This window comes from Seriola dumerili, unplaced genomic scaffold (genome assembly GCF_002260705.1).
Source record: "Seriola dumerili isolate Sdu_G_001 unplaced genomic scaffold, Sdu_1.0 BDQW01000052.1, whole genome shotgun sequence".
NCBI lineage: Eukaryota > Metazoa > Chordata > Actinopteri > Carangiformes > Carangidae > Seriola > Seriola dumerili.
Window position 1 is genome coordinate 13,174,498 of NW_019174307.1, and position 26,850 is coordinate 13,201,347.

At 39.9% G+C, this 26,850-nt stretch overlaps 1 protein-coding gene across 1 annotated transcript; it reads right to left on the reverse strand.

The window, feature by feature from the left end:
- Nucleotides 1–4,626: 4,626 nt before the first annotated feature.
- LOC111218662 (protocadherin-17-like) lies at nucleotides 4,627–16,189 on the reverse strand. The gene is made up of 4 exons (XM_022741069.1): nucleotides 13,721–16,189; nucleotides 12,510–12,568; nucleotides 12,188–12,357; nucleotides 4,627–5,204 (listed from the first exon to the last, which is right to left on the reverse strand). The coding sequence occupies exons 1-4, from the start codon at nucleotides 16,187–16,189 to the stop codon at nucleotides 4,627–4,629; spliced, it is 3,276 nt and encodes a 1,091-aa protein (XP_022596790.1).
- Between the last annotated feature and the right edge of the window lie 10,661 nt (nucleotides 16,190–26,850).

Consider the following 26,850-nt stretch of genomic DNA (forward strand, 5'->3'; position numbering starts at 1 on the left):
TGAAGTCCTGCCGGATCGTTCCCTCATGCTATATCCTTTCTTGGCATTAAACATTAATCATGATTGACAGATTGGCATGCATTTGAACTCCTCCCAGAGGAGAACGCCATGAGTAACACGTTTTACACAGGCACTCAAAATGAAATGGTTGTGTAGTCTGGAATTTTCTGTCAGACAGGGTCAATAAAAGGGGTGTTAATTCCTGTGGGTCTGAATGAAAACTAAATGCAGTCAGCAGTGTCATACTCCTCAAAGAACTGGGGCAGAACAATGTATAAAGGACAGTATTTTTGCAAAAGCCTCCCAGACTGCCCTGTCAAGTCTGTCCCCAGTCACAAAGGAAAAATAAATTGTAAAAGTGCAGTTGCTTCAACACATGCATATTATTACAATGCTACTTTGAATCCAAATTAAGTAAGTCATTACTGAATAGTCAAAGTTGGCATTTACATTTATTTCCATGTCACTGTGCTTGGTAGAAATTTAACAACACATTAATCAATTTGGTTAACTGTTTGGCTTTGTCTCAGCGTGTTTTCAGGAGGTTTTCGCAATCATCTCCTTTTGACCAGTGTACTCTTAGTTTCATCAGTACAACAGCTTGGATTTCTGTCTGAAGAACATTGGTGCTTTTGTGAGGACAATGATAAAATGCTGCAATGAGGAGAGTGAATATGCTATCTTTCCAAATCCCCAAGTCCAAGCAAGTCAAGTCACCCTTATGAAAAATAGTCTGTCGCTACACAATGTGGTCTAAAACTAGGAAACAGATGGATAATATATTTTAAGGTTTCAAGGTCCTTAATATTTACAGGAATAGTTTTACATTTTGGGAAGTACACTTATTTGCTTTCTTGCTGAGAGTTGTTGATGTGAAGCTAAAGCCCGCATCCTGTTAGCTTAGCTTAGCAAAAAGAACCCTGGAAATAAGCTAGCTTGGTTCTAGACACAGTGCTAACCATAGCCTGTTGTTTTCCTGACAAACAAGCTACATGCTGCCATTAAATGTGTTTTAAAGGTGCTAAAAGGCCTGTTTTTTGAATTTTAGACAGGAAGCTAGCTGTGTCCCCATGTTTCACATCTTTTTGCTTTGACAGAAAGCTGCAGGCTATAGCTTCACATTTATTTATATTCATGAGAGGTATTGATCTTTTTATCTTGGCAAAAAGTAAAAATCTAATTTTTCCAAAATGCTATTAACTAATAACTATTCTTTTAATCCACAAAAATGATAGCAAACACTCATTAGTGTCATCTTTTAGCTCATGTCATATCAAGGCATTTTGTCACTTGGCGTGACAATTTTGGGTAAAAAGTAGCGTGACAAAGATTCACACCAGTGAGCGTTTCGATCACACTTTCAACAATTCAAACAATTCTTTCATTAAAAATGAATGCGTATATTGAATGAATAACCGAATCAGTTAATTAATAGCGTGTATTATAAAAAGTAAACAACTCGTTAACAACAAATTCAGAGGCGGCACATTTAAATGACCTAACTGCACACAGTTTGATTGATGTGCAAGTTTGTTTTCGACATTATAAAACAAATAATAATAATAAATCCAGAAGCAGCATTTTAATATTTTCACCCTGCAGGCATTCATGCTGTGTTCAGTGACGTCTCTTGGTTAAAGTGAAAACTACACTCTCAATATTGTTTATGTGTTGTGTTCACTGTTGTTTCCCCACCAACAGTTCCCAGCCAAGTGGAACCATCTCCCATAGCATTTGGTGAAGGTGGAAGACAAGCTCTTAATCGGCTGTGTTATTGAATTATTGAATTAAAAGCTTAAGTACTCAGGGTGAGCATGTCAATTTTTCACAACTGAATGGTACACTGCTCATTCCATTTTCATCTGAATAGATCATTTGTGTATGTAAAATGTAGAAGAATGGAGGTATTACACAGATCAGTTTCATTGTCTGTAATTCCCTTTCACTATGACTGTAATCATTCTGAGAGACAAGTCATATTCATCCAGCACTGCATGCTAGTCCTTAATCTGTATTCAGTTCCCCCCGACAACATAGCACTTTTTTTTTTTGTCAAGCACCAGTATTGTAGCTTTGTGCTAATTAAGAAAGGGGTTTACTTCAAAGCAAATTTTGCGTAATTGTGGCAAAAGTGGAAGTTTAACCTGTTTTACATCCTTCATTGCTACAGTGTTAAAAAATCGGAGGAGTAAGTGTCGCAGCAAATGGTTCATCCCCTTTCTACTTGACATTCTGCTCACCTGTCTTCATCCCCCGTGTTCTGAGAACCCTGGGACTGATACAGATAAAATGATGTGATGTTTCTGTCTGTATTTCAATGGGATGAGTTGCTGTGACCCACGCAATCTCCCTCTCAAAGAGTATTTCAACTTATGCAGATGAGCTCATCAGAGCTGCCTGCTGAGATGAGACATCTAGGTCTGGAATTGTGTCAATACCAGCACCAAAACAAATGCAAATCAAAATCCAAATTAATGTGTTTTCCCTGAGGAGAAACTGAGTCGTACTTATAGTCAGCTCTCAGTAGATGACAGGATTCTGTTATCCAGAGCTCATGAAAAACAAGGCATTCTCGAACTGCTCACCGAGCTGGGGTACAAAAGTCAGCGTCTCCAGATGGAGAAACTAAACTTAACCAAGTAAAAAGAAAAAGGGCTTTTGTGTGATTGTTTTACAGATGAAAAATACAAAACATTTCTACATTGCCAGAATTCCTAAATTTAGTGATCTGTCTTGGTAAACATACATCCATATTTATACTTGATCGCTCTATATGGATTATGTCGAGCAGATTTAGTAGGTATGCTATATTACTCTGGCCACAGCAACATTTCTGTCCGTATCTTCTGCTGGAATGAATGAGCAGAAAACAGGTTATGTGGGGAAAGAAATGAGCCAGTGGATGGATATCAGAGGTTTAGACTCTTGTTATATGTCTGTGAACCACGAACCTGTCACTGCACCTTCCCTTTCTGTATTTAATTCAATAGTAAATAGTGCACATTGCACCTACACAAGAAATTTGCACATGTGGGCTTATAAATCTAGCGAGGAAGAGAGATTAACATCTTGTGCACCCAGTGACTATGAAATATCAGATATTACAAATATACCCTTGAAATCTTTTCGATGACGATGATGTATTTTTTATTTGTTGTATAATTCTCTCTCTCTCTCTTTTTTATATATATATATATTTACTTGTGATAACCTTTAATGCATTATTTGTTCAATCCTTTGCTGCTGCAATGACCCACTTTCTCCCACAGGGATCATTAAAATTTCATTTTATCTAATCAAAGAATTCGTAGCAAAACGTCTTTACTTGTAACTGCTAGTTGCAGCTGAATGTTAAGTTTTTCATTTTTTGTTTGATTCATGTCTTGCCATTTGTCAGACACATTCATATTTAAATAAAGCTGTAATCACAAGCAGACATTAACTGGCAGCAGCTCTGAAGACTTTGAATTGGAGAGCAAAAGCATGAGCAGGATTTCTATCTTGACCTTATGATGTGTACTTACAGCACATTGTAGGCATTGAGCAGAGGAAGTCAACTCATCTTCTGTTGGGTGCACTAATACACAGTGCCTGTTTTTATTTGAGCTTTTAAAAATAAATAGCTGTGCAAAATGTTGATTTGTGATTTTTCTTTTGAAGTTCCTCCAACTTGGATCTAGACTGCAGCTAGATAACATGTGCTGGTATACAGAATAGAGCTGAAGTTGGCACGTCTGAGGAGGGATTTTTTGTCATTAACACATTTAAGCACCTCGTAGACATATATACATTTCTTTCACATAAAAAAAACAAAAACAAAAAAAAAAACAAAAAAAACAAAACACGACAGCTTCAGAAGTTGTCACCGGTCAAAAATAACTGCCTTCCATGCACACAGTGTATAGAAATTTAATAAAATACACAACAAATACAGTAGCCCACATTCACGTGTAAGCTCAGCTTATTTTCACATAAACTGCAGAGAGGACGACAATAAAATTACAAATACATTCTTAAAAAATTGTTTTTATAGGAACCTCAAATGGTTTTATGAAAAGGGACATTCCCTGTTGCACCACCATTAACAGTTCATAAGACACTTCACTTTTGTATTTAACGTCACTGATATGTATTTCAGTTGCCTGTGATATTCAAAGAGATGTTCCTTATACACTAAATGGAGACAGAAAGCTTCACTGTACAAAAGCAGACAGGACTCAATAGCTTAACAGTAGCAATTTGTTCAATAGCCTCACAAAATTGGAGCTTGAAATGTGTAAAATACAGACATCTAAATTGACAGGTACAGTACACCATGAAAACACTTGAAGTCAGGTAAGCTCTGATTTTTTCCCCCCAAAACCTTCACAGCAGTCAAGGACACACATTTCACCTAAACACAACAAGTCACAAACTCAAAAAACATACAAAGCAGATGGTTTTTGGTTATACAATGCGTGTCTGGACACCTCTGTAGGTCAAAAAACAAAACAAAACAAACGAAAAAAACAAACGAAAAAAAAAAAAAAAAAAAAAAAAAAAAAAATCATCTCTTCCTCATTAATCTGTGATATCATCATCTCACCCCTGGCAGGTGAGAGCAAGCAAGCAAGATCACCTGACCTGTCAGTTACCGGAGTCCCGCGGGTCGAGGACATAATCTGACCCCCCACACTCTTGGCTGATGACAGAGCTGTGAATGAGACCGCTTGACAGGGACTTAGGCCTGAGCTCACAGGTCAGGTAGGAGGGCTCCTCCAATTCGGTGTGCAGTGGGGAGCACTGGCCATCTGGTGGGCCATAGGCACTGCTGTCTGAACCCCCCTCCCTCTCTTCTTTGGACTCATGGTTGGCCAAGTCCAGGGGCATACTACTCTTGCTGGGACTACTGGACGCGGATGGACTTTCCTGTAGCGGTGGGCTTAGTGCACGCTGCGATTTTAAGTAAGGTTTGACATTGGCCACGAGGATTGTACTGTCCCGCTGTTCCTTTCCAAACGTGCTGAGGGTTTTTCTGCTGCTGCAGCTGATGGTGCCATAAATCTCTGTCTCTACCATGGCATCCATTCCCACAGGGATGAAAAGGTTGGTGCGATTATCGGCGCTGTCTGCTTGGCTTCCTACCCGTAACTTTGGCATCCAGCATCTGTCAGAATGTCCCAGTGCACGACATTCATCCGTGCAGTGGACTGATTTGTCTTGCTCTGCAAAAACAGTTAAACATTTGTTATTGGACCCTGCTGGGGTAAGAATAAACAACCTAGAAGAAAATGTAGATGGCATTTTGAAGGATGAGCAACAACAATAAAACACTGCAAACAAACACAAATTCCCGTACTATTCTTGAAATCCTATAGTGGCTTTGTTGATATAAGTTATTTAGTATGCATCACTAGAATTTCTCAGAAAATATGAACCAGTAGCCTGTTTGCAACAGATATGGGAGAGTTAGATTTAGCAACGTAAACACACCCTTATCCATTCTACACGACTCAGAATGCAAATGTAATGATACAAAACAATGTTCTAGGAAAAAAGTTAATTTTGCTTCTTCACTGGTCAGTGTAGCAAATAGTCAACCTATTCATGAAACATCTTGCTCATGCTATTCTCAACAACATGTGTGGGTGTTTCCTGGAAAATATCATCTGGTGCAGAGGAAGTGATGTGCTTTTCATGTTTTGTTTCCAGCAGCAGTTTGTGCGAAATAAACAGAAAACACACACACACACACACACACAAGCACAACTGTGTAATTTGCATGAGTGGCGATATTTATCATTTCTGGTCAGACAGTGGTGAGAAATTCTGTAGTTAGGATGTTTTTAGTTAGCATATTGTTAGGCTTCATTATTGTCATTTATAGGTGTTAATTTGATTTTTTTCTAAAAACTGGGTGAAAATCAGTCAATCAAATCTGGAATGAAACATCCAAGTGCAACTGGATTTTGGAAACACCATTACATCAGGAGCACAAACACTCATTAATTTGACCTGTAGTATTTTTTTCTAATTACTTTGAGAGACTCTGGTGCATAATCAGCAGCTCATTTGCATTTCCTGCCCATTTTTCATTTCACTTCTTGTTAGTGGACTCATATTGTGACCTGTCCTTGCCACAAGAGCACCTCTGTGATCTTGTTGCTGCAAAAAAAATATATATATAACTACTGTTGAATGTGTGACAACATAAAAGTTGAGCGGAAATCATTTTCATGTAACTTGGTCTAAGGATAGCTGTAGAGCAGTAATTGTATAATATGAGACTTGACCTTATATTGGTTATTGAAGTGGGGCCTTGATTAAACCATGACTATATAGCTTCAGCTGCGTTCTCAGGATTGTACAACATGTATGTGAGACTGTGTATCAGTGTCAGTACTAAGGCTTTATCTATGTGCCCTAACTCAGGCTTTTACATTTCATACCACATATAACCCTGGCAGGCAGAAAAGAGCGACACATAGAATGGACCAATTTCCATGGTGTTATTATGTAGAAGGTGTCATTTCTTTTTCTTTTTTTTTCTTTTCCTGTAGCCACTACACTACCCTATCAAGATTAATTTGACATTGATTCATCGAGGTATTTTGCATGTGGAGGCATGAAGCAAAAATGTCAAATGTGTCTTTGTAAATTGGTAGAAAATGATAGTTTTCCTTCATTTGTTATACATGAGAGCGAAACAGCAATTTCATTTGTAAAAGTATAAATTTAATCTCCAAGTTGTTCTGTTAACTGATTTAACTTTTATAACTGTGTTCTCTTTGCTCTGATTGGCATCCCTGATGATCACTGATTTGAGCAGAGTTTTGGTTGTTTACTTGTTTTGGCCATGTCCAACTACAAGAAATGAATGAATGAGCATGTAATACACATAAAGACAAATACACATACAAAACCAACACAGCAGCAAATATAAAGTTCTCACATCTAGTTACAGTCTCACACACTAAAACTACACATGCTTTTTCTCATCGCCTCTGCAAATGGAAACCAAAAAATTACAGCCAAAGCTTTAAACACAATATTTCATCCAATCACAAGCTGATACTACACTGATCAGATATCATAGCTTTGGTCTAAAAATAAGGCTTCTCTATCTCGCTCTCATGCCATTCTATGATATCAAAGACCACGAGCAAGTGGCTAACTGTGAATGAGGCACTTGATCTCATTGTGAAAACTGGCTCTGGTGAGGATGGAGCCTGGAAAAGGGGAAGCTCCACATGACGAGGCTCTTCCTTAGAAGACGTGGGGAGATCCTCGTGTTCAAAGGCAACAGCACCTTCCTCTGTACACCAGCCTTGGCCAGTTTGCTGGAGGGTACATCATAAACCCGAGGAGGAAGTTCAAACAAACAAAAAAAAAGAAGAAGAAGAAGAAGAAACCATCTCTGGGACACAACCCCCAAGAGATGTGAACAGCGGCACACATACAATGCAATGCTCATTCACATGTCCATGAACACCTACACAAACATACCCACACATGCACTTATGCAGCCAAAATGACTGTGTTAATTATACTATGGCTGGGCAGAGATTTAGCAAATTGATTAGGGCTCTTAATTTTGCTGTTTTCAAATGTTTTTGAGAATGTTTCAAATTTGTTGCAATGTAAACATGTCCATAAAAAGTATTAAATCTTTTTCTTTATGGGCTAAAGCTACAGTCTTTTGTGTGTGTGTGTGTGTGTGTGTGTGTGTGTGTGTGTGTGTGTGTGTGTGTGTGTGTGTGTGTGTGTGTGTTGTGTGTGTGTGTGTGTGTGTGTGTGTGTGTGTGTGTGTGTGTTTATATGCACAGTAAAATGTTTTGGAATAATGGCTGTCATTTTGTGTCATGTGATCGGCCCTAATTGTAATTGGAGCTGTCACTTTTTGTCTGTATGCTGCTTTTTGTTCACACAGATGTTTGCCTGACAAAGACCTTGTAGACACATTTCATCAATACTTTTTTTTTTTTCTTTGTGCGAATTCCATCATGTGGGAAACCCTTTTCTTTTGTATGCTGAGTTTTTTTCTTCTGCAGCTGTACCCAGCTGCGTGAGCTCACTAGCCACCTTGTTTGCTTTACATAAACAATGTTCACATGAAAACAAATGGGGTTTGTCTCTCAACAAAATCAAATCAGTCTGTTTTAACCAGAAACACAAACAGTTGATGCTTATTTCCTGTAACATCTTTTTAAAGATTGGAAGAGTTTTCATTTGTATACTCTTTTAAAAAATACAGTGTATAATGATACATGAATTGTGTTTATTCTCTCAAATGAAAGAGCTAAAATCTCAACTACATGAGGCAGGTAAATAACACATTTCAGTAATCAGCTCTAAAATTGTCAGTGCTGATTACTGTGGGGGATTTAGGTCAATTTTAAAATGAATGATTATGGAATATCATACCTGTTTACCCATCTTAATGGGAAATTGACTTTAGTCTTTTATTGTATCTAAACCCGATATTGTGATGTTGTTTGGATTTATCGTAACAATGTTTTTGTGCGGCCCACTTGGCCAGGTCTGTCTTGAAAAAGATATTTTAATTTCAATGAGACGTTTATCTGGGTAAATAAAGGAAAATGAAATAAATGATCAAAATCACTCGTATTTGACATGAAGATGGTTTAAGGTTTTAAAACAAGTTAGATCACAACAATTATGATAATTTGTGCTTTATAAACAGTTATCCTTGGTGGTAAGGTGCCAGCTAACAAGCAGGGAAGCCATTAAAGTCTTGAAGTATGTAATAAAGTAGGGGAAGTAAAGTCTATTTTTAATAATTGATCAGTTTTAAGTTAGTGGCGCACCAAGATGTAACTATAGTTTTCTACAAACCATTTTTACACTTAAATTTCTGGCTGCATACTGTGATCTTTTTTCCTGTCGTGTCACATGAACTTATACGTGGTTCCATTCTTTGCATGCGCCATTCTTACACTATCTTTGTCAGGACTAAGATCAAGAGAAAATACTCATTTGAGTTCAAAATGCATTCCACATCAAAAAAAAAAAAAGACTAAATGATGGCTTTGATTTGGTAAAACCAGAATATTAGAAGTGCTACACTTTGAAGCATCTACACTCCAGATCACAATTTACACCCCCCATCCCCCCAACCCCCCGCACTTGTGGTTCTCCGTCTCTGTTCCTAGCACCATACAGAAAAGTATTTCTGTGGCACAAATATACGAGGCCAGAACAATAAGCATGAGCGAGGAGAAGCAGGGAGATGCTGAATTCATTTCCATGGTACCTCTCACTGCTGCAGAGGAGCTAGCAGATGATGCTGATGCAAAGGGATGTATGTGCTTATAAGGTTCAGCAACAACAGAGTAAGGATTTTTTTTTTTTGTGTGTGTGTGTGTTATTGTATCTTCCTTTATAACAAAAAGTAGTTGAAGGATTGTGTCTGCACGTTTACACAAAATGTAATTCTTAATGCGGTGATGCATTAAATCCCGCTGTTTAGCATTTATGAGCAGTCTGTAAACACTAAATAAATGGTTTACAACACACTATAATATAGTTGTAAGCAGATAAAGTCAGAATGTAACTTATCTGACATTCATTATCTGTTTATAGCCTCCACTTATGGGTGCCCACAAGTTATAGCTGTTAACAAAAACATTAATAATCACTTTTATCAACTTACAGCTACACTAGGGTTAGAAGCGATTCATCAAATATTTATGAATACTTATAGGGGGACATCAAGTGTTGCCATTAGTGCTTACGAGGGATAAAGATTTGTGTTATTTTTCCCATTATGATCACACCCTCATGATCGCACACTATCGCTTTTCTAGCATAAAATGTATGAACAAGCTATTAACTACAAGTACCAATTCATAACAAAACAAAGTATTTCACACTATTCTTAGTAGATGTACAATCTGCATTTTTTTATAACAAAAATGTTGAAGGAAGAGGATGAAGAAATAACGATGCTTTCGTCTAATGTGCCCTGCATTGTCCCTTAATTTCCATTTTCCGTTTCATCAGTGAATAAAGAAAAAAAAATGTGTTAAATAACAGCTCTAAAATGACAGACTCATACAATGGCTTTATGCAGTATAGTCCACTGCATATACATTGTCAGATAATAGAATCAGGACAAAGTGACAAAGTAGCTGTGATCTTATGGCTGACTGTGAACGGAACAACAACATGCTCCAAAACAAAGAAACTGACTGCCCATTATAAATAGAATCAGAAAAAAGCCTAGCAACATACCCACTGTGCATCTGGTGTCTGTGAGAGTGAATAAATATTCAGAGTGCATGATAGTGGAAGCTGCACAGGTGCATATATTACCTGTATCAAAGCAGCCAGGAGACTACAGGGATGGTAAAGGTAAAGACATAAAAGCAATACTACTTAACCCACAAGCTTTTGTGTTGGTGCATTTGGAACTAAAATTCTGTGGTGTCTCCATTTTGGATAATAGCTCTATCTTGTCAAAATCTACAAAACACTGGCTTTGTTGTTCAATAAATGCACCTGTGTGTGTGTGTGTGTGTGTGTGTGTGTGTGAGTGAGTGTATATGTGTGTGTGTGTGAGAGAGAGAGAGAGAGAGAGAGCAAGAGACAGAAGGAGTGCGTGGGTTGGAGGGTGATGTTTCTGTGTGATCAGGTCTAAGGTATGATGCATAATGTAGATCTTAAATCTTGTAGTCAGCAGACAGTGACACCATTTAATGTTCAACTGACCAACCCCACAAGAGAGAACGCCATTTAATCTAGCCATTAGTTTTCCTCTTTAACTGAATTCTCTCACATACAGGAAAAGCATTAGCAAAAGCCATTAATATTAAAAGCAACACCTCACTTCTTTGCATTTCCTCTATTTCTCTTATCTTACAAACACAGCTCTATAAATTAACTGACATTCCTGTCCGGCAGGCGTCAGCGCTGCACATGTAAATATTCAGTCTCGCATGTACAAAACATCTCTTTCAATATCTCTGCATGTGATTGGCCTCAGAACTTGGACTGAATCAGACTCAGAAATGTGCTGCAAAAAAAAATTGTGATTGAATTTACACCTCCCACAGAGTCAAGTTTGGTCTGCCATAATTCCTCATGGCGCACAGACACACACACACACACACACACACACAGAAGCACTCTCACACATACACAAAAATGAGATAGATAGAGAGAGAGAGAGGGGAGAGAGAGATTCACACATCTCTCTGGCAGCCACAAGAGTGTTCCCATCTCTGCCCTCTTGAGCGAGCCACAAACAAACAGTTCATAGCGATGTAAATGGTGTGGAAAGTGCTGCTGCAGAAGGACCTGATGACCACAGCCATTCTCTTCCAAGGCTCACACGAGGAAATGAGAAACACCACCACTTCACTGAAGTCCCTGCATTATCTTTTATCTCGCCAGTGAGAGTTGCTCTCATATTTTCAGTTAATATCCACAACAGCTAAATATATCAGCCCCTATCAGGTCGACCAAGGTTGCAACCAACTGACAATCATCTGTGATTATGCTCCTGGAAATCGGGATCGTTTGAGATTTGTGAAATAACATTCAACATTTCTATTTTCAGTTTTAAAGTAAAGCTCCTTTCAAAACAGTGTAACCACGGCAAAACTGATAATGACTGAGAAAATCTTCTCAAGCAAAGGGTGGAAACACTCTGTCATGTTGCACCAGAAATACCTGTCATTTTGCACTGCAAGTGTCTATCATGCTTTCTTGTCTCTGTCGTGTTGTTGAAGACATGCATGCGACGAAGCTGTGCTCAAATAATGACATGATCAAAAAAGACACAGACGGAGGCACACTTTGCCATGCATATGAGTTTGTTTGATGGCTAAATCAAACACAAGATGTTTGAACATTCTACCTTCAGCCAATGGACTCTTTTATCCTTTTGAACTGCCATCTACCTTCCACTCCGGTGCCTTCATGTCATCTTTGCAACACAGCTCAGGCTGTCTGCAATGTAAAGCGGTACAAAGTAACACTACCTGCATCTAATAACAGTCTCGATTTACCTCTTCCACGTTAAATGTTAAATGTCTCCATCAGCTGTACCCAGGTGCTGGTGGACCTTCCATTTAAACACCAGCGAACTGCGTGCATGTTCTCAGTGCATATAGTATAATTAATGTCTGGTACAAGAGTCAGTTAGGCATCTTCCAGATGTCAGGAACAGAGTGCGTCCACTCACCCTGCTCAAAAGGCTGGCCATTAACTGCTGTTGCTTTCATCTTGAGGGCCTCCCTGGCAGACGTGTCGCAGTGTGAGCCTTTATTAGTATCCTGGTCACTATCAGCCTGGTCACTATCACCATGGCCACTGTCTCGGAGGCTTGCTCGTTCTGCATCCTTAAATGTTGAGCTGCAGCAGAATGGAAGGAAGAGAAAAAAAAAACATAACTTGCCATTACCTCTGCATGAGTGTTCGTATTTGATAGCCATAGTCAGCTGCCTTGATACAAAGATGAAGAAGCTAAATGCACTGGTAAGGAAGCCTTTGGATAGACCTCTTACCTTTGAACAAATGGTTGCCTGCTGCCAGCGTAATTGGACTCTGAGGGAAAATTTTCTGTCTAGAAAGGAAAGAAAAATGATATTTTGCATTGATCATGTTAAAAATTTCATGCAATTTTCAACAATAGCCTGAGAAACATGAGGTTCAGACAGGAAAAGAAACATTCTTGCCTGGTTTTCAGAGTCTTATATTATTTATTATGGCACCTGAAAGATGTCAATAAAAGCCAGAGAGCACCTGCCAGTGATGACGGTGTGATAAGAGCACATCTCCATTGTGACCATATGTGCCTCCTTGGCAAGGCAAAGGAGTAAAGCATTAGCCACTGTCATCAGCATCCTTTTTTTTCCCCTTCCTATCTTGAGAATAATGTGTTTGTGTTGATCACACCCACGTACCCTAGTGACTGGTGACAGTGCCAGGCCTTGTCATCTGTGTTATCATCTCCAAATGAGACTGTCTGTGAGACTGTCCTAGATATTTACATCGTTTACAACAGATAATTCTGGTGTGCTACACAGCACTACAAGCCCATGCTGTCAAATTAGCATGTTAGCTGGCTTGTGTGTTCAACCCTGCCATCTCTACAAGGCAAGGCTGCACCCTATTAATGGCCTTATCGTGCCAACTTTGGATGCGGATGGGTGGATCTGGCCCATATTTGTGGGGAGCGAAAAATGCGATTGTAAGGTTATGCTGTGTGCATCTAGCTGCCTGGTGCACATTGGTTCAGTAATGTGATCGGACAAGCTGCTCAAACACCTGTCCAATCCCACATTTCAGGCAGGGTTTTGTTTTCACTCTATAGCAGTGGATCTGGCAGGGTCACAGCAGCCTTGTTCAAGACTCACACTGTTTGCATGTCTAACTGAGAGGACTTTCTGATTATGCGGACCACCTGTACCATTTTGCACGAGTAGACTTACAATGCAGCAGTCTCTAAAAAAAAAAAGGAAAGCTCTCTTTAGTGAAATGCCATTTACAACACATGAATATATTCTGACACCAAGTTGCCATATCATGCTTCATATACAGAGAATGCTCCATACTGTCATAACAGGGGGAGAAATAATGATGTGTGCTCACAGTGACAGAGTTTCTCTTTTTCAGTCGATTACTTTTCTTTTGTCAGATTTGTGTGGTAAAGCAGCGGGTGCAGATAAGCGAGAATAAAGGGCAGATAAAGAGTACGGTGCAGCATCCTCCTTACCTGTATCACTGACATCCTATTCGCTGGAGTGTCTGTGCTAAGCCCGGCAAAGCTGGAGTGGCAACCTGCCCTGGGGACTGTCAGGCTGTTTGGGGTGGTTTTCAGGTACATGACTTCTGACCTGGGCAGTGTGAGCGGCAGAGGACTCTGGTAGTCAAAACATATTGGCGAAGTGATGAGTGAGGGGCTGCTCACCACATTCATCCGGCTCGCAGAATCTCTCTCCTCCATCTCACTCTGCACCAGCATGATGTCACTCTTGTTGATCCTTTTCTTTTTGCCCTTCCCCACTGGAGGATTGGAGTACTCAGCCATGCGGCAGTTATAATTCCCAGTCTCCTTATCTTGATGCTTGGACTTGACAGCGATGGCGGTCATGACTGCTAAGAGCATGACAGAGATAATGCAGAGGGTAACTATGAGGGGCAGGGATACGTCCCAGTGCTGCTGTTCCCCGCTCGCGCTGGAACCCCCACCCGGCGCCGTTTCTGTGTTCGCCCTAATGATCAGCTTAGCCACGGCAGATAAGGGGGGCTTGCCATGGTCAGTTACCTTCACCACCAGCTCAACCACAGGGGCGACCTCTTCCCAAAGAGCGTGGGCAGTCCTGACCTCTCCTCCCACCGGATCCATCTCAAACAGGTGGTCGTCATTTCCCTCCGTGATCTCGTAGGTCAAATGGCCACTTTCTCCGTGGTCGTGGTCCACCGCTTTCACTGTCGCCACGATGTATCCAATACCTACGTTCCTAGGCACTGGGATTTCAGCTGTATCATTCTGCAGGAGGGGTAAAATGATAACTGGGAGATTGTCGTTGACGTCAAGAACATTGACCCTGACTGTAGAGGTGCTCTCCATGTGAGGAGATCCTCCATCTTTAGCCTGAACTTTGAACTCAAAGGATTTTGTTTGCTCATAGTTGAAAGAGCGTGAGGCATATATGGCTCCATTGGTGGGATTAACAGACACATAGGTGTACACGGAAACATCTCCTATATGCGACGGCAGAATGGAGTACGACACAGTTCCATTTCGACCTACATCTGGGTCGTGGGCCAGAACGGAGCCCAAATACTCCCCTGGGATGTTGTTCTCAGGCACCTGTAGCAGATACATAGTCTTTGTAAAGCGTGGCGCATTGTCATTCTCATCCAAGATTTTCACAGTAAACGACTTAGTGTAGTTCAAAGAAGGGATCCCATTGTCTCTCGCCACTATTGTTACATTGTATTCATCTTTCATTTCCCTGTCCAGAGGTCTGTCAGTGAGCAGTGTGTAAAAATTATCATTGTTTTCCTGCAGTCTGAACGGTACATTTCCCAGCACCCGGCACTGAAGTTGACCATTACGGCCAGAATCTTTATCTGTCACTCTGACCAGTGCTATGACAGATTCTGGAGGTGCTGCCTCACTGATGGCTCCCTGCCGGACAGAAACAAAACTTATTATTGGCGAGTTGTCATTCTTGTCAAGCACTTTCACAGTAATTTTACAGTGGCCTGGGATCGGGTTGGGCCCCAGATCCTTAGCCTGGACGTCAAACTCTATGATTGGATTCTCTTCATAGTCAATTTCTCCCTGGACCTTGATGACGCCAGTATTGGGGTCAATAGAGAACAAATCTTGGATTCTCTCAGATGCATATCCAGTGAAGGAATAGACCACCTGCCCGTTGCTCCCCTCATCTTGGTCAGTGGCATTCAAATCTATAAGTACTTTCCCAGGAGGCGAATTCTCTGGAATCTCGATCACATAGGAAGATTTTTCAAAAACTGGGCTATTGTCATTGGAATCAGTCACTCTGACGTTAATTTGCATGGAGCCTGATCTTGGATACTCCCCGCCGTCAATTGCTGTGAGGAGAAGGGTGTGATGACTCTGATCCTCTCTATCCAGAGGTCTCTGGACCACCAGCTCTGGATATATAGTCCCATCACCCCTCACTTTTAAATCCAAAGAAAAGGTATTGTAATCATCTCTCGTGACCTGATAGGTCTTTATCCCATTCTCCCCAGAATCTGAGTCATGTGCAATAGTCAGAGGGAAGCGTGTGCCAGCAGCTGCGTTTTCAGAAATATCAATATTAACATGATCTGAAGGAAAACTGGGCGAGTTGTCATTGATGTCCTGTATATCAATCTTGATCATGCATATTTCCTTGTCGTTGGCAAACACCTCCATAGAGAGCTGGCACTTTGGGTTGCGCCTGCATAACGTTTCCCTGTCAATCCTTTGTTTGGTGAAGATTAGTCCACTCTCCGGGTCAACGTCCACCAGATGTGGTGCAGAATTCTCCAGCACTCTGAAGTTAGATTTTTTCCCTCTCTCCATGGTCCCATATCCGGCATCTTTTGCTATATTGCCTATAACAGTGCCAGGTCCTTGCTCCTCCGGGACAGAATAATTGAGATTTTTCAATGTCAGGGCTTTAACCCACAGCAGAAAGAAAATGGGTACAGAGAGACGCATCCCTTCAACTGGATATGCGGTAGTGGCAGACAGAAAAAAAAAAAAAAAAATCCTCGTTGACTTTCAACCTGTTGATTACGCCAAACCTAGAGGACTAAACCCAAACCAGGCGCGTGGTTGACGCCGATCTCACACTAATTAGGTATTAAATCGATTTGTGAATCGTTATCTCCTTTCAGTCGGTATTTTAACCTCTTTCACATGCCGTTCGACTAGGATGAACTCTTTCTGTAAACAAAGATGACCGCCCGACGACACATAATGCATGAATTAAAGATCAAATTCAACATAGTGTACGACAAATGCTTTGTTTTTCCTCACAGGGGGGGGTTGACTTAATGAATAATCGATGACTATAAAGTATTAATATTCCCCACTGCATCCAAGGTTAAAGGGTTTGAATCTCTGTGGTGAAGGTTAGACCGTAGCTTACAAAAGCGCATTGCCCTCATGCGACATCTACACCTAGGCTACAGCAAATACTGACATGCCCGTTCAAAATGCAGCATTGCCCGATGTTACCATTCACAATGCATTTACTTTTTTTCCTGTGCGGCACACTGTTGCATATGGGTTCTGCTGGCGTAGCATATACAGCCTGCCCATGACACAAAGTGGAATAAAAGCAGGATATAGAGCTGTCACTCCTGGCCAACCTTTTGTGTTCCCGTCATTCAAGAGCATCTATAGCACGGCTGCGACTTTTGCCCGATGACTGTCCTATAATCAGTCCAATAATCCCATAATCCAGTCCAATTGGACCCAGTGCTCTCGCATCCTTCATTCGGACAATGCTCATCTGCACTGCCCCCGCGAACGTTGCCAGTGAGAGAGAGAGAGAGAGAGAGAGAGAGAGAGAGAGACACAAAAAAAAGAAAACGTGAAAAAGGGTGCTGGAAGATTTCAGATAATCAAAATTAATCGCTTTCCTTGCGCTCAGTTCTCTCCGCGTCAACTGTTGAAACCCGCTCCCTGCACAGTGAGATCTGACCGGAATCCTCTCGACGCCTTCTTTAAAGCAGACTCCACTGTATTTCGTGCTGCATTTAACATAGTTTCTGATCGTCTTCCAGCAAATGAGTGAACAGTGACAGATCTTTGCCTTGGGGGGGTTTCTCCAATAGGTCTGGCAAGATCGCATGAAGAAGGGCTGTTCTAGTGCTACGTGATTCATTTACTGATGTGCGCGCACAGAGTAGCAGCATCAGAGGGAAAACGTGGCTGGAGGATGTTGCTCCTAATACATGTGGATGTGAAGCAGGGATTATGAATAGATCGATGAAATCTGTTTGGCAGGGATGTAGTAAAGAGCAGACAAGTGGTCATTCCAGGGAGAAGTGGATCAGATGGGCGATGTGGTGTGAAAAATGTAACATTAAAGCTGGCAAAATGTTTCAGGAATAACTGGGTATCCTTTCCCTCAGAGTGCTATGCTCTCCGTATCAATGGAGCTCTTTGGATATTCAGAACTAAAGATTCTTATCAATAATGAAAACAACACCACCTGTCTTCTGTATTGTACCTCGTTATCATTAGTTTTGAGAGAGCCACAAGATAAAAGAAAAGACAGACTGTGGGTGTTTTCATGATAATCTCTGCAAAGGACATAAGAGAATTGCTTTTTCTTCTTTAAAAAAAAGAAAAAAAAAAAAAAAAAAGACCAGGCTTATTTCACAGCTCAAATATCACAGCTGTTGGTATAACCTGCCTTCTGTAGCTTTTCACACTTGCCTTCAATCGCCTATTCACGTCAATCGCATATCTCATATTGAAAAGATGGACTGACATTTAGTTCACTCACTATTTCAACAATATTTTTGGCATTTGCATTTTTATTCTCACTTGACCAGATCTCAGAGATGCACGGGACTCCTCATGGTGATGCCGGTACACCTTATGAGAGTTAATTCTGGGAGGAAGCTGTGTCAACATTAGGCCAAGATCAGTGTGGCCTAGTTCCTCATTTAATTCCATGTTGCTCAGGATCTAAATCAACCTTGAGATGTCCCCGAGTTCATTCCCATTGTCTGAAACATGGCTGCTTTCCTCCTCTGGGGAGCATCAACTTTGCCTGGCCAGGGTGCAGCCTGCATAAATTGGCCATTTCTGCAGGTAAGAGATAAGGACAACAAAGGGAAACTAATTATCATTCAGTCTATGTTAAAACCTCAGGAAAGGACTGCTATTGACAATTGTGTCTGCATTGTCACAGTCATACCATTTAATATGATCTGAACTCTGAATGAGAGGGTGGTTCATATCCATAATAAATAGGCCACAGCCTAATGTGTGGCTTTGGCTCCCTTGTTTTTGTACAAACTGACAACTTTGTCATGGATAACTTTCACTAATGAGGCCGCTGCACCTGCCCCGGAATGAACCGCAATCTCTGCTGCTTTGTTGGCAGTAAAAACACACGGATGCATCAGTTGTTTCATGACGAATTGATTTTTACTTGAAAGCACATTACTCCGACGGTGTAAAATCATACCTGTTGTAATTCTGCAGAGGTTGAAATGACAAACAGTAGCTATGCTCATTTAAGCATACGCACAATATCTTGGCATCTCTTTCATGTGATTCACTTACCACTCTGCACAAGCATGATTAGAAGTGAGATTAAGTTGTTTATCATTCTGTTTTTGCGCCCGTTGCTGGTTGCACCACACCTCAAGCTGCACACTGGAATACTGATGGTGGTGAGTGGGAATGATGATCAACACAAGCGAGTGAATTTTGCCGCAGAGTAAATGCATGAGAGAACACGGTCTGTTTGGAACAAAGTTCTCTGTGAGACATTGTGCAGACATGTTAATTACATAGATTAAAAATATGTACACCGGGGTTAGTAAACAGTTATGCAGGAATTTATGAACATCTTCCTCATTAGTCACAGAGAAAAACTTCATAAGGTTCAGACTGTACACAAGAATAACAAAACTTTGGATTGCTCAAGTAAACACAGATACGTCAGTTAATTAAATACCAATCCCACCACTACTGCAGCAGATCAATATTTCTATTCAGTTTCTTAAAGCTTGCTATTATGTGTGTTCTACCCTTTAATAATGATCCATATCCCCGAATAATCCATATGTCAGGACTCCTCAACAGAGTTAATCGGTCAGTTCACTCAATTCACACACACACACACACACACACACACACACACACACACACACACACACACACACACACACACACACACACACACACAGAAATCCCTCTTGGTATAAAGCCATATAGAGAGTTTTAGTTTTATGTGTCACGGTTCTGAGAAATTTACCCTTGAAACTGCTGCAGTACAATGGAAGTAAATGGAATTTCAGTTTTGCTGCTCAGAGAATTGAAGAAAACACATCTTAAAAACTCATCAGCAGGATTTTTTTTTTTTTTTCAGTAACAGTTTCCCAGTTACTGTTACAATTTCTCTGTGCAATCCAGAGAACATCTTGTCCGCACTTTTCATGGGGAATATATCATCAGTAGAAAGTAGTTCAGATTGAAACTGGCCACAGAGGTCTTTGAATTATCCAGAGCGACCAGGACATTGTTTCTTTTAGAAAAACATGTTGTTGTTGTTGTTGTTGTCCTTGCATGTAATGTTCCAATGCTTTGACCGCCTTAAAAAAACACTCAGCTCACTTCTGTTCTGTCTGAGTGGTGGCACAATGAGACATCTTGAAATGCAGAAGATAAAACTGATACTATCTGCATGACTCAATATCACTAGGGGCAAGTAGGAAAGTGATTATTTTGTGAACTGACCAGTAATGTGTCCAGTAATATCTTATTTTCCTTTAGTCAGTGTTTGTGGTGCAAAATGTGTTTTTTTTTCTTTTCTTAAAGGATAAATGTGTTGGTATTTTATATTTTTCTTAGCGTCAACAAATTCCTCAATTTGCTCAAAAACAGCAAAACCAACAATGAATTCAGTATTGATAACATGGTTTATTCCTCTGAGCCTAGACAGCTGTTGATGTCTAAAAATGTCTAAAAATGAATCAATGAGCCACACCATCAGCCCTGTCTCCTAGAAGTTACATTTATATAGTTGTATATTTTTCCTGATTACCTTTTGGTGTCAAATGGATTATGTTGTTTATTCTGAGTGAATGAAGCACTTCATTTATGAACGGCACCAGACTTGCAGGGATGTGGTTGGGGTTAGGGGTTAGGTTAGGTTTAGGCAACAAGAGCATTCTGGTTAAGGTCAGGGAAAAAATATGCTTTTAGTTAACTGTACATAAACATTGTCTCTCAAATCAGTACATTATGTTAATAGAACATGAAATCAGGTCGACATCGCATTTTGAACGTTGTATATAAACATCATGTCTAGCAGACAGGGTTGACACTGTTGCACTGGGTGACAAGATGAACATGGGGGTTGTCCAGCTGCCATGACACTAGCATACCAAATATGTATTAATCCACAAATAAAAATAGTCCTCAACAAATGCCATATTTTGTCCTGTTTGAGTAGCATTTGCTAAAAACTACAGTGCCCAGCTGTTTTAGGAACTTATTCAGTTCAGTTTTCATTCAATTTTTTTTTCATGAAACTGTAGGTTTTATTTGTTATGAGTGGTGAAATGAAGAGAGGTATACTCTTGAGGCTTTGCTAACAAAGCCAATTACAATGAGTACAGAAAAATGACAAAAAAAAATGAAAAAAAAATTTAAGAAGAAAAAGAAATTGTAAATATATGTAATATATATATAAAATTCCAACATGTGTACCGGTTTGGTGTTTTAAATGAGCCCTTGTGACATATAGAATATTGCCAGTCTTATTCTTTAAGTTTATTTTTTATTTCAATGTAGTTTCCAACGTACCTTTACTGATATGTGTTAAAATTTAAATCACACTCAGGGTTTTCTTGAACATCATTCCCTTGGTTTCTGCTTTGTCCCCGAATTTTGTGAGTATGTCTACTGTCATCCATCGAATAAATGCAAACATGTCAAGAGAAACATCATTTTGTTGGATTGTCTGTGGCACTACATGCAAGTATAAGATAGAATTTATTTATTTATTTATTTTTGTCATTGGTTTCTTTTATGCAGAATGACCAGCAGTATGACCTTTCACTAGTGCTCACCAATTCTCCATTTCTCTAGGTAGACAATTGTCACATCCACCTTTCACCTTTACAGGCAGAACTGATTGCTAGACTGTAGATGCAACAAAAACAGCCTCAGACATCTCACAAGCCTTGTTATCATGTTACATGTCGAATAAATTATTTTTGTTACACACCAGCTGTGGTGGTGCATGTAAATGCAAATCCTAAGGGTCAATGTGCCAATTCTCCAACATTTCTATTCTGAATCGAAACTCACTCAAGCCTTGCTCTCCCGAGTGTATGCTTTAAAGAGTTGGTGTTTTTGCATTAGATTTTTTGAGAAACTCTCTGGTACCCCAGGAGCTAAGACGACCCTCTGCCAAATTCTAAAAACTGAAAGTCCAACTTGAAAGCATTTTGGATTCTTTATAGCATCCAGTGGAGTTTCGGTTGGTGGTCGGTAAGATGGGTTTAATAAATTCTGAACCTAATCTGCATTTTGAGGGGAAGGAGCTAAGAGTGTGACTGTCTGCTGAGAATGTGCCTTTTAAAGGGTTTATGCAAATGTGCACCTAAAAACTCACAAATTACCTGCTCATCAATCAGTCTGGAAAACAACCGTGTAATACACTGCTCTGATCCAAACACAAAATACATTAGGATTGTAAAACTAACGGGTACTTGCTGGAGCAGAATTCACATTCAATTCACATCAAACATTTGAGACTGGAATCATGAATATAATTACGGGAAACAAGAAAACAAACCACATAACCTGCCATGCATTAACAATCCCCTGAGTTTCTGTGCAGTGAAGAATTGAAAGGCAGAGTCTGAGAACATAGTGATGATCAGGGGTCAGAGTTACATGAAATCATTTCATACAAGCAACTAATTGCTTTTAAATGAGCCAAAATGTTGGTGGGTCAAATATGTTAAATAATTAGTGGTAGCATGCAAAGTAAGGCTTCACTTTGTCGTGGTTGCTGGTTTTATCTCTTATTCAGCAACAACAGAAACAACAACCTTTGTTATTAAGGAGATCTTTAAGTCAGACTAGTGCACACAATACTAAAACACAATCAGTAAATAAATAAAACACACACGCATTATAAATATTTCAGCAAATCCAAGCTACTTACCATTTAATCAAGTACATTTTATTAAGGAATCTGGAATTTGTATTACAAATTAGTCATGTAATTGTAAATAGCCTGAGCTGCTAAGACTTGAGTATTGCAGCCGTAAGGAAGAATCATACCCCTCCTGGAGATGCATTGATTATTCACCTCAGTAATGACCTCATGTCCTAACTTGTTAGATTTCAGAACTCTAAAACTTACAGTGTAGCTTTAGAGACTCAAGCAACAATTTACTGATGAAATTTCACAAGCTTACAACACATGTCCACAATTACTGATGGCATGTTTGTCTTTGATGATAATAGGAATATCGTGATGTGTTTTTAAGTCTGAAATTTTGATTCAAGCCCTCCACCATTCAGCTGAAGGCAATTTTTTTTTCCCCGTCTCACAAACCCATTATAACATCTGAGCATCTAGCACCAGTCCCGAGGAGTCAGCGCTTACCATCCAACCATTCAACACCTTAACATCTGTGCCGGTTCACCCTAAAGATAGCACCCACCCTGGGGTGAAAGACTGGAATGGTGTATGACATCCCATGTGACAACTGTGGTGACCATTACTTTGATGAAATGGAAAGCACCCAGGGCTGGAGACTGAGCGAAAAGGGAAAACAGACAACACCGGCTGACAGTGAACACCGGACCAAAATCGGACACAGCTCAGACCGGGAAGAGGTCAAAGGTCGTCCGTAAGAAGGCTGGAGAAAGGTCAAGAAAGCTATCTATATCCTACATCAGAGAACCTGCAGGCTGAAAATACCGCTAATGACAAATATGCTCTTAAGTGTAGCACTGTAGCACTTCTTTTAATTTTGGCACCCCAGATAAGCCATTTTATGAGTCATCCTGCTTTCCTGCCTTGTCACTGTCTAAGATTGAAAGGAATAGGTTGACATTTATTCACTTTTCTTTACTGGAGGTGGAAGAAATGATTGGTAGCACTCTCAAGCCTATGCATCACGAATGATGTGATAAGCTTAGCATAAAGACTTTGTAGAATAAACCTTTAAAGCTCACTAAATAACACAGTGTCTCTTGTTTGTTTGATTTCGACACAAACAGTTGTGTAAAAAATTGCAAACAAATGTGGTTTTAGAAGGAGTTACATGGTGCAACTGTTTCTTTATCAATTTGCCCAGCATTTCTGTGCAGCATCTTCTCTGGTTGCCTGGCAACCACAATGTGATGACTAGGTAGCCAAGAAAAAGTTACAGCACGTAATTCTCCGTAAATCCACAAATAGCCATTTTTACATTTGTGTTTGTGTAGAGATTCGAGGGATGTAGGCGTAGATGTATATTTTAGGACAGATTTACATCTCTGTGCTAAACTATCTAAATTTCCTCATGGCTTCAGCTCTATACTTGAAGCACAAACATTATTATAACTATCTAACTCTCTGAAAAGAAAATCTATTTCACCAAAAAGTTGAACTGTGCCTCAACGGGACTTTGGGAGTGCACAAATTCAGAATAAATTGAACAAAAACATATAAATGTTTTAAATGTATTTTTATTTGTGTTTGATTTTTGCGCCACAAAAGATCCATGTATTATCAAGATAAATATAACATGTGTGCCACTTTATTTTTGGGACCTCTGTCTAAATTTCACTGAGCTGAATCTAGTGCACAGCCTCGCGAAGGTTGTGCCAGATGCCTCATCTCACTCTCAGCTCAAGTGTCCCACATACAGTGTGAAAGAATTGCTGGTTACACTGCTCTTAGGACTGGCAGAGAAGCAGCAGGTTAGAAAAAACCACCTCCCAGGAGAAATGATTCAGGGTATTGGAGAACCGGAGAGGCGAATAAAGTGAATGCAATTTCAAAGGGGAAATAATGGAGGTCATGGCGTTTGATGTTCCTGTGCTGGCCACGAAAATAACTTGGTTGATGATGGAATCAATCACACCTCCATGGCACTGAATGTTAATGAAGATATGTTTAGTTGTTTTTTTATGCATTTTTAATAGCAGTGTTAACATCAAATCTAGCCATCCATTACCCAGAAGAGAGTGAAGTGTAGTTATCTGCAGCGTGCCGTCTGATATCAGCTGACTGAAGCAATAACATTTGAAATGTGACGGCTGCTGTTTTTTTTTTTTTTGTTTGTTTTTTTTCGTGCTGTTCTTCTTCTTGTGTTTTCATTGTGATGAGTGAACACAAGGTCAAAATGGAGTTTATCCTCTGATATCACCTGCCAGTCCAGACAAGAGAAATGCTCACTCAAGGTGACATTACTTTGGTGTCTGTACTCAGCATGCCACTACAGCTTTCATTTCCTGTGAGCTAAAATTTACAACTTATCCTCTGACAGGAGGAGTAAACATCTCTAAAATGACCCAGCCTGTGATCTTCTGCTGTAAACAAAAGAAAACCTGCCTCAGCCTCCACGATCCTTGACAATCCCAAAGAAAACAACAAACAAAGCGCTTTTTTTGTTTTTATAGGCTACATTACACATTAGTCTAAAGCTCTTCAAAATGGCTTTAAAATTTTAGGGTATTAATCAAATAAAACAGCAAAATGAATTTATTATAATATTTGTGATGCTGACTAAATTTCTGTCATCTGTGTCAGATTACTGGAAGGTGAGAGGCATTCAACGAACAGCGCTTGCATAATCAGATGGAAACAGTGATAACAGATGGTTACAATAGCAGAGTGATTTGGGAGAGCTCATGAAATTTCCTTATTCGTTCTGCAGTGGCACTTTATCATAGGCCGGGAAAGTTATTTAGTATGCAATGGATCAATCACCATCCTCAAAAAGTCATTTAAATTAACTTCTCAGGCAGATATCTATCCAGCAAAATGGCCGACAGAGGAAAGGGACTATCAGAAAATTAAAAAGAACATAACGGTTTTCTGTGTGAAATTGAAATGGAACAAAACTGAGCAAAGCATCAGCCATGCAAACATCCCAAGATGCTCCCCAACAGACTTTGTCTTTTTTTTTTTTTTTTTTTTTTTTTTTTTTGTCTTTGGATGTTTTTCTTTTCACAGACTCAAACCATGAGGAGCAGACATTTTCTCACATACAGGACTCATCATTTCTGCTCTGACAACACATTCAGCCTTTCCAGTGACAATCAGACCAGCAGTCTGCTGGTGATTGTGTCCTATAGCACGCCACAGATACAGCAGTCATCACAGCAATGACAGTTAAATTCGTTTTTCAGTGGAACACTGTCTTATGATGCTTAATAAGAAGTGAGGGTATCTGCACCAAGTATGGCTCAGTCTCTCTTTTTAAATTAGTCCAAAGTGAATGTTTGATTCTCACTAAATAAAAATAAGCCAGTGGCCATGCAGTGCATGTCTAATTGCAGATGAAGCATCAAATTAAAATGTCAAGGACTAGTTGAGAGAAGCAGTAGCTACAGAGCTCTAGTGTTTAAATTTATGTTAGAGATTATGCCATTTTCAAGGAAGGTGTAATTTGTGCAGCAGTATTACCGGAGCAACACCATGTTATTAGTTTCGACAATTCTCAGTCATGCTAATGTCGGGAAGGAAGGAAAACAGCATGCCACCTAGTGGGATGTGAATAACCCATGTATCTCACCACCAATTAGTATTAGGCTGTACTGTAAAGTGACAGGAAACTAATTCATAAATACTGTAGCAACATGAAAGAGGAGGGAAGCCATCCACAGAAGAAAAATAAACTGTCAGTCCCATACAGATAGGGGAATGACAACCAAGCCTTTCCAATTACTTCAAGGTTAACTGTGAACCACTAATAACTTCAGGGAACCCGAGAAACAAAACATTGTTAGCTAATTACATAAGCAAGTCATTTAGACTGATTGATGCAACATATTATTCACTGCTCCCTTTCTCTCTCTCCCCCTCCCTCTCCCTAATTTTCTCTTCCATATAGCAGAGAACAGCATAAAGGCTCTGTTTCCTTTGGCAGCTGTCTCCATGACGGCCTGCACTGACACAATGAGACACTCTTCCTGCTCAGCAGTAAACCACAATCAACTGGTGAACAACTGGCAGAGATTTATCATCATCAGCTCAGGACCAAGGCTCTACGTGTGAGCTGACACACTCAGCAGATAGACAACGGCAGGCAGTGCCATTACTGTTTAAGACAGAGGTCGACCAGGCTGTTACTGAGGTGGAAAAGCTGCAGTGACTCCGTGCGTACATTTATTCAATGATAAACCAAATTAATATTCCTATGTTTGTCACCCAGATGAGATGAAGTATTCTGCTTTTGAACTAGTTTATATAGACATTGTGTTTTTTTTTGTTTTTTTTGCTCCCTCTTCTGTCGTTGAGGTAACATTAACAATACTCTGTTCAGTCATGCATGCCATGATATTTGTTATTTATGGAGTTGCATAATAACAGCTCATCCTGTGCAAGCCCAATCAGGATTTGAGCTTTTGTTGTACAATATTGCAAATATGCTCAATAGGATTGTGAATAAGTT

Excerpts from the sequence above, each read along its gene's own strand:
- LOC111218662 (XM_022741069.1), bottom strand. The coding sequence starts at position 16,189 with ATGCGTCTCTCTGTACCCATTTTCTTTCTGCTGTGGGTTAAAGCCCTG. Across the intron at positions 12,569-13,720 it reads ATAGGATGTCAGTGATACAG|ACAGAAAATTTTCCCTCAGA; the intron begins GTAAGGAGGATG and ends TTTCCTTTCTAG. Across the intron at positions 5,205-12,187 it reads TGGCCAGCCTTTTGAGCAGG|AGCAAGACAAATCAGTCCAC; the intron begins GTGAGTGGACGC and ends CTGTTTTTGCAG.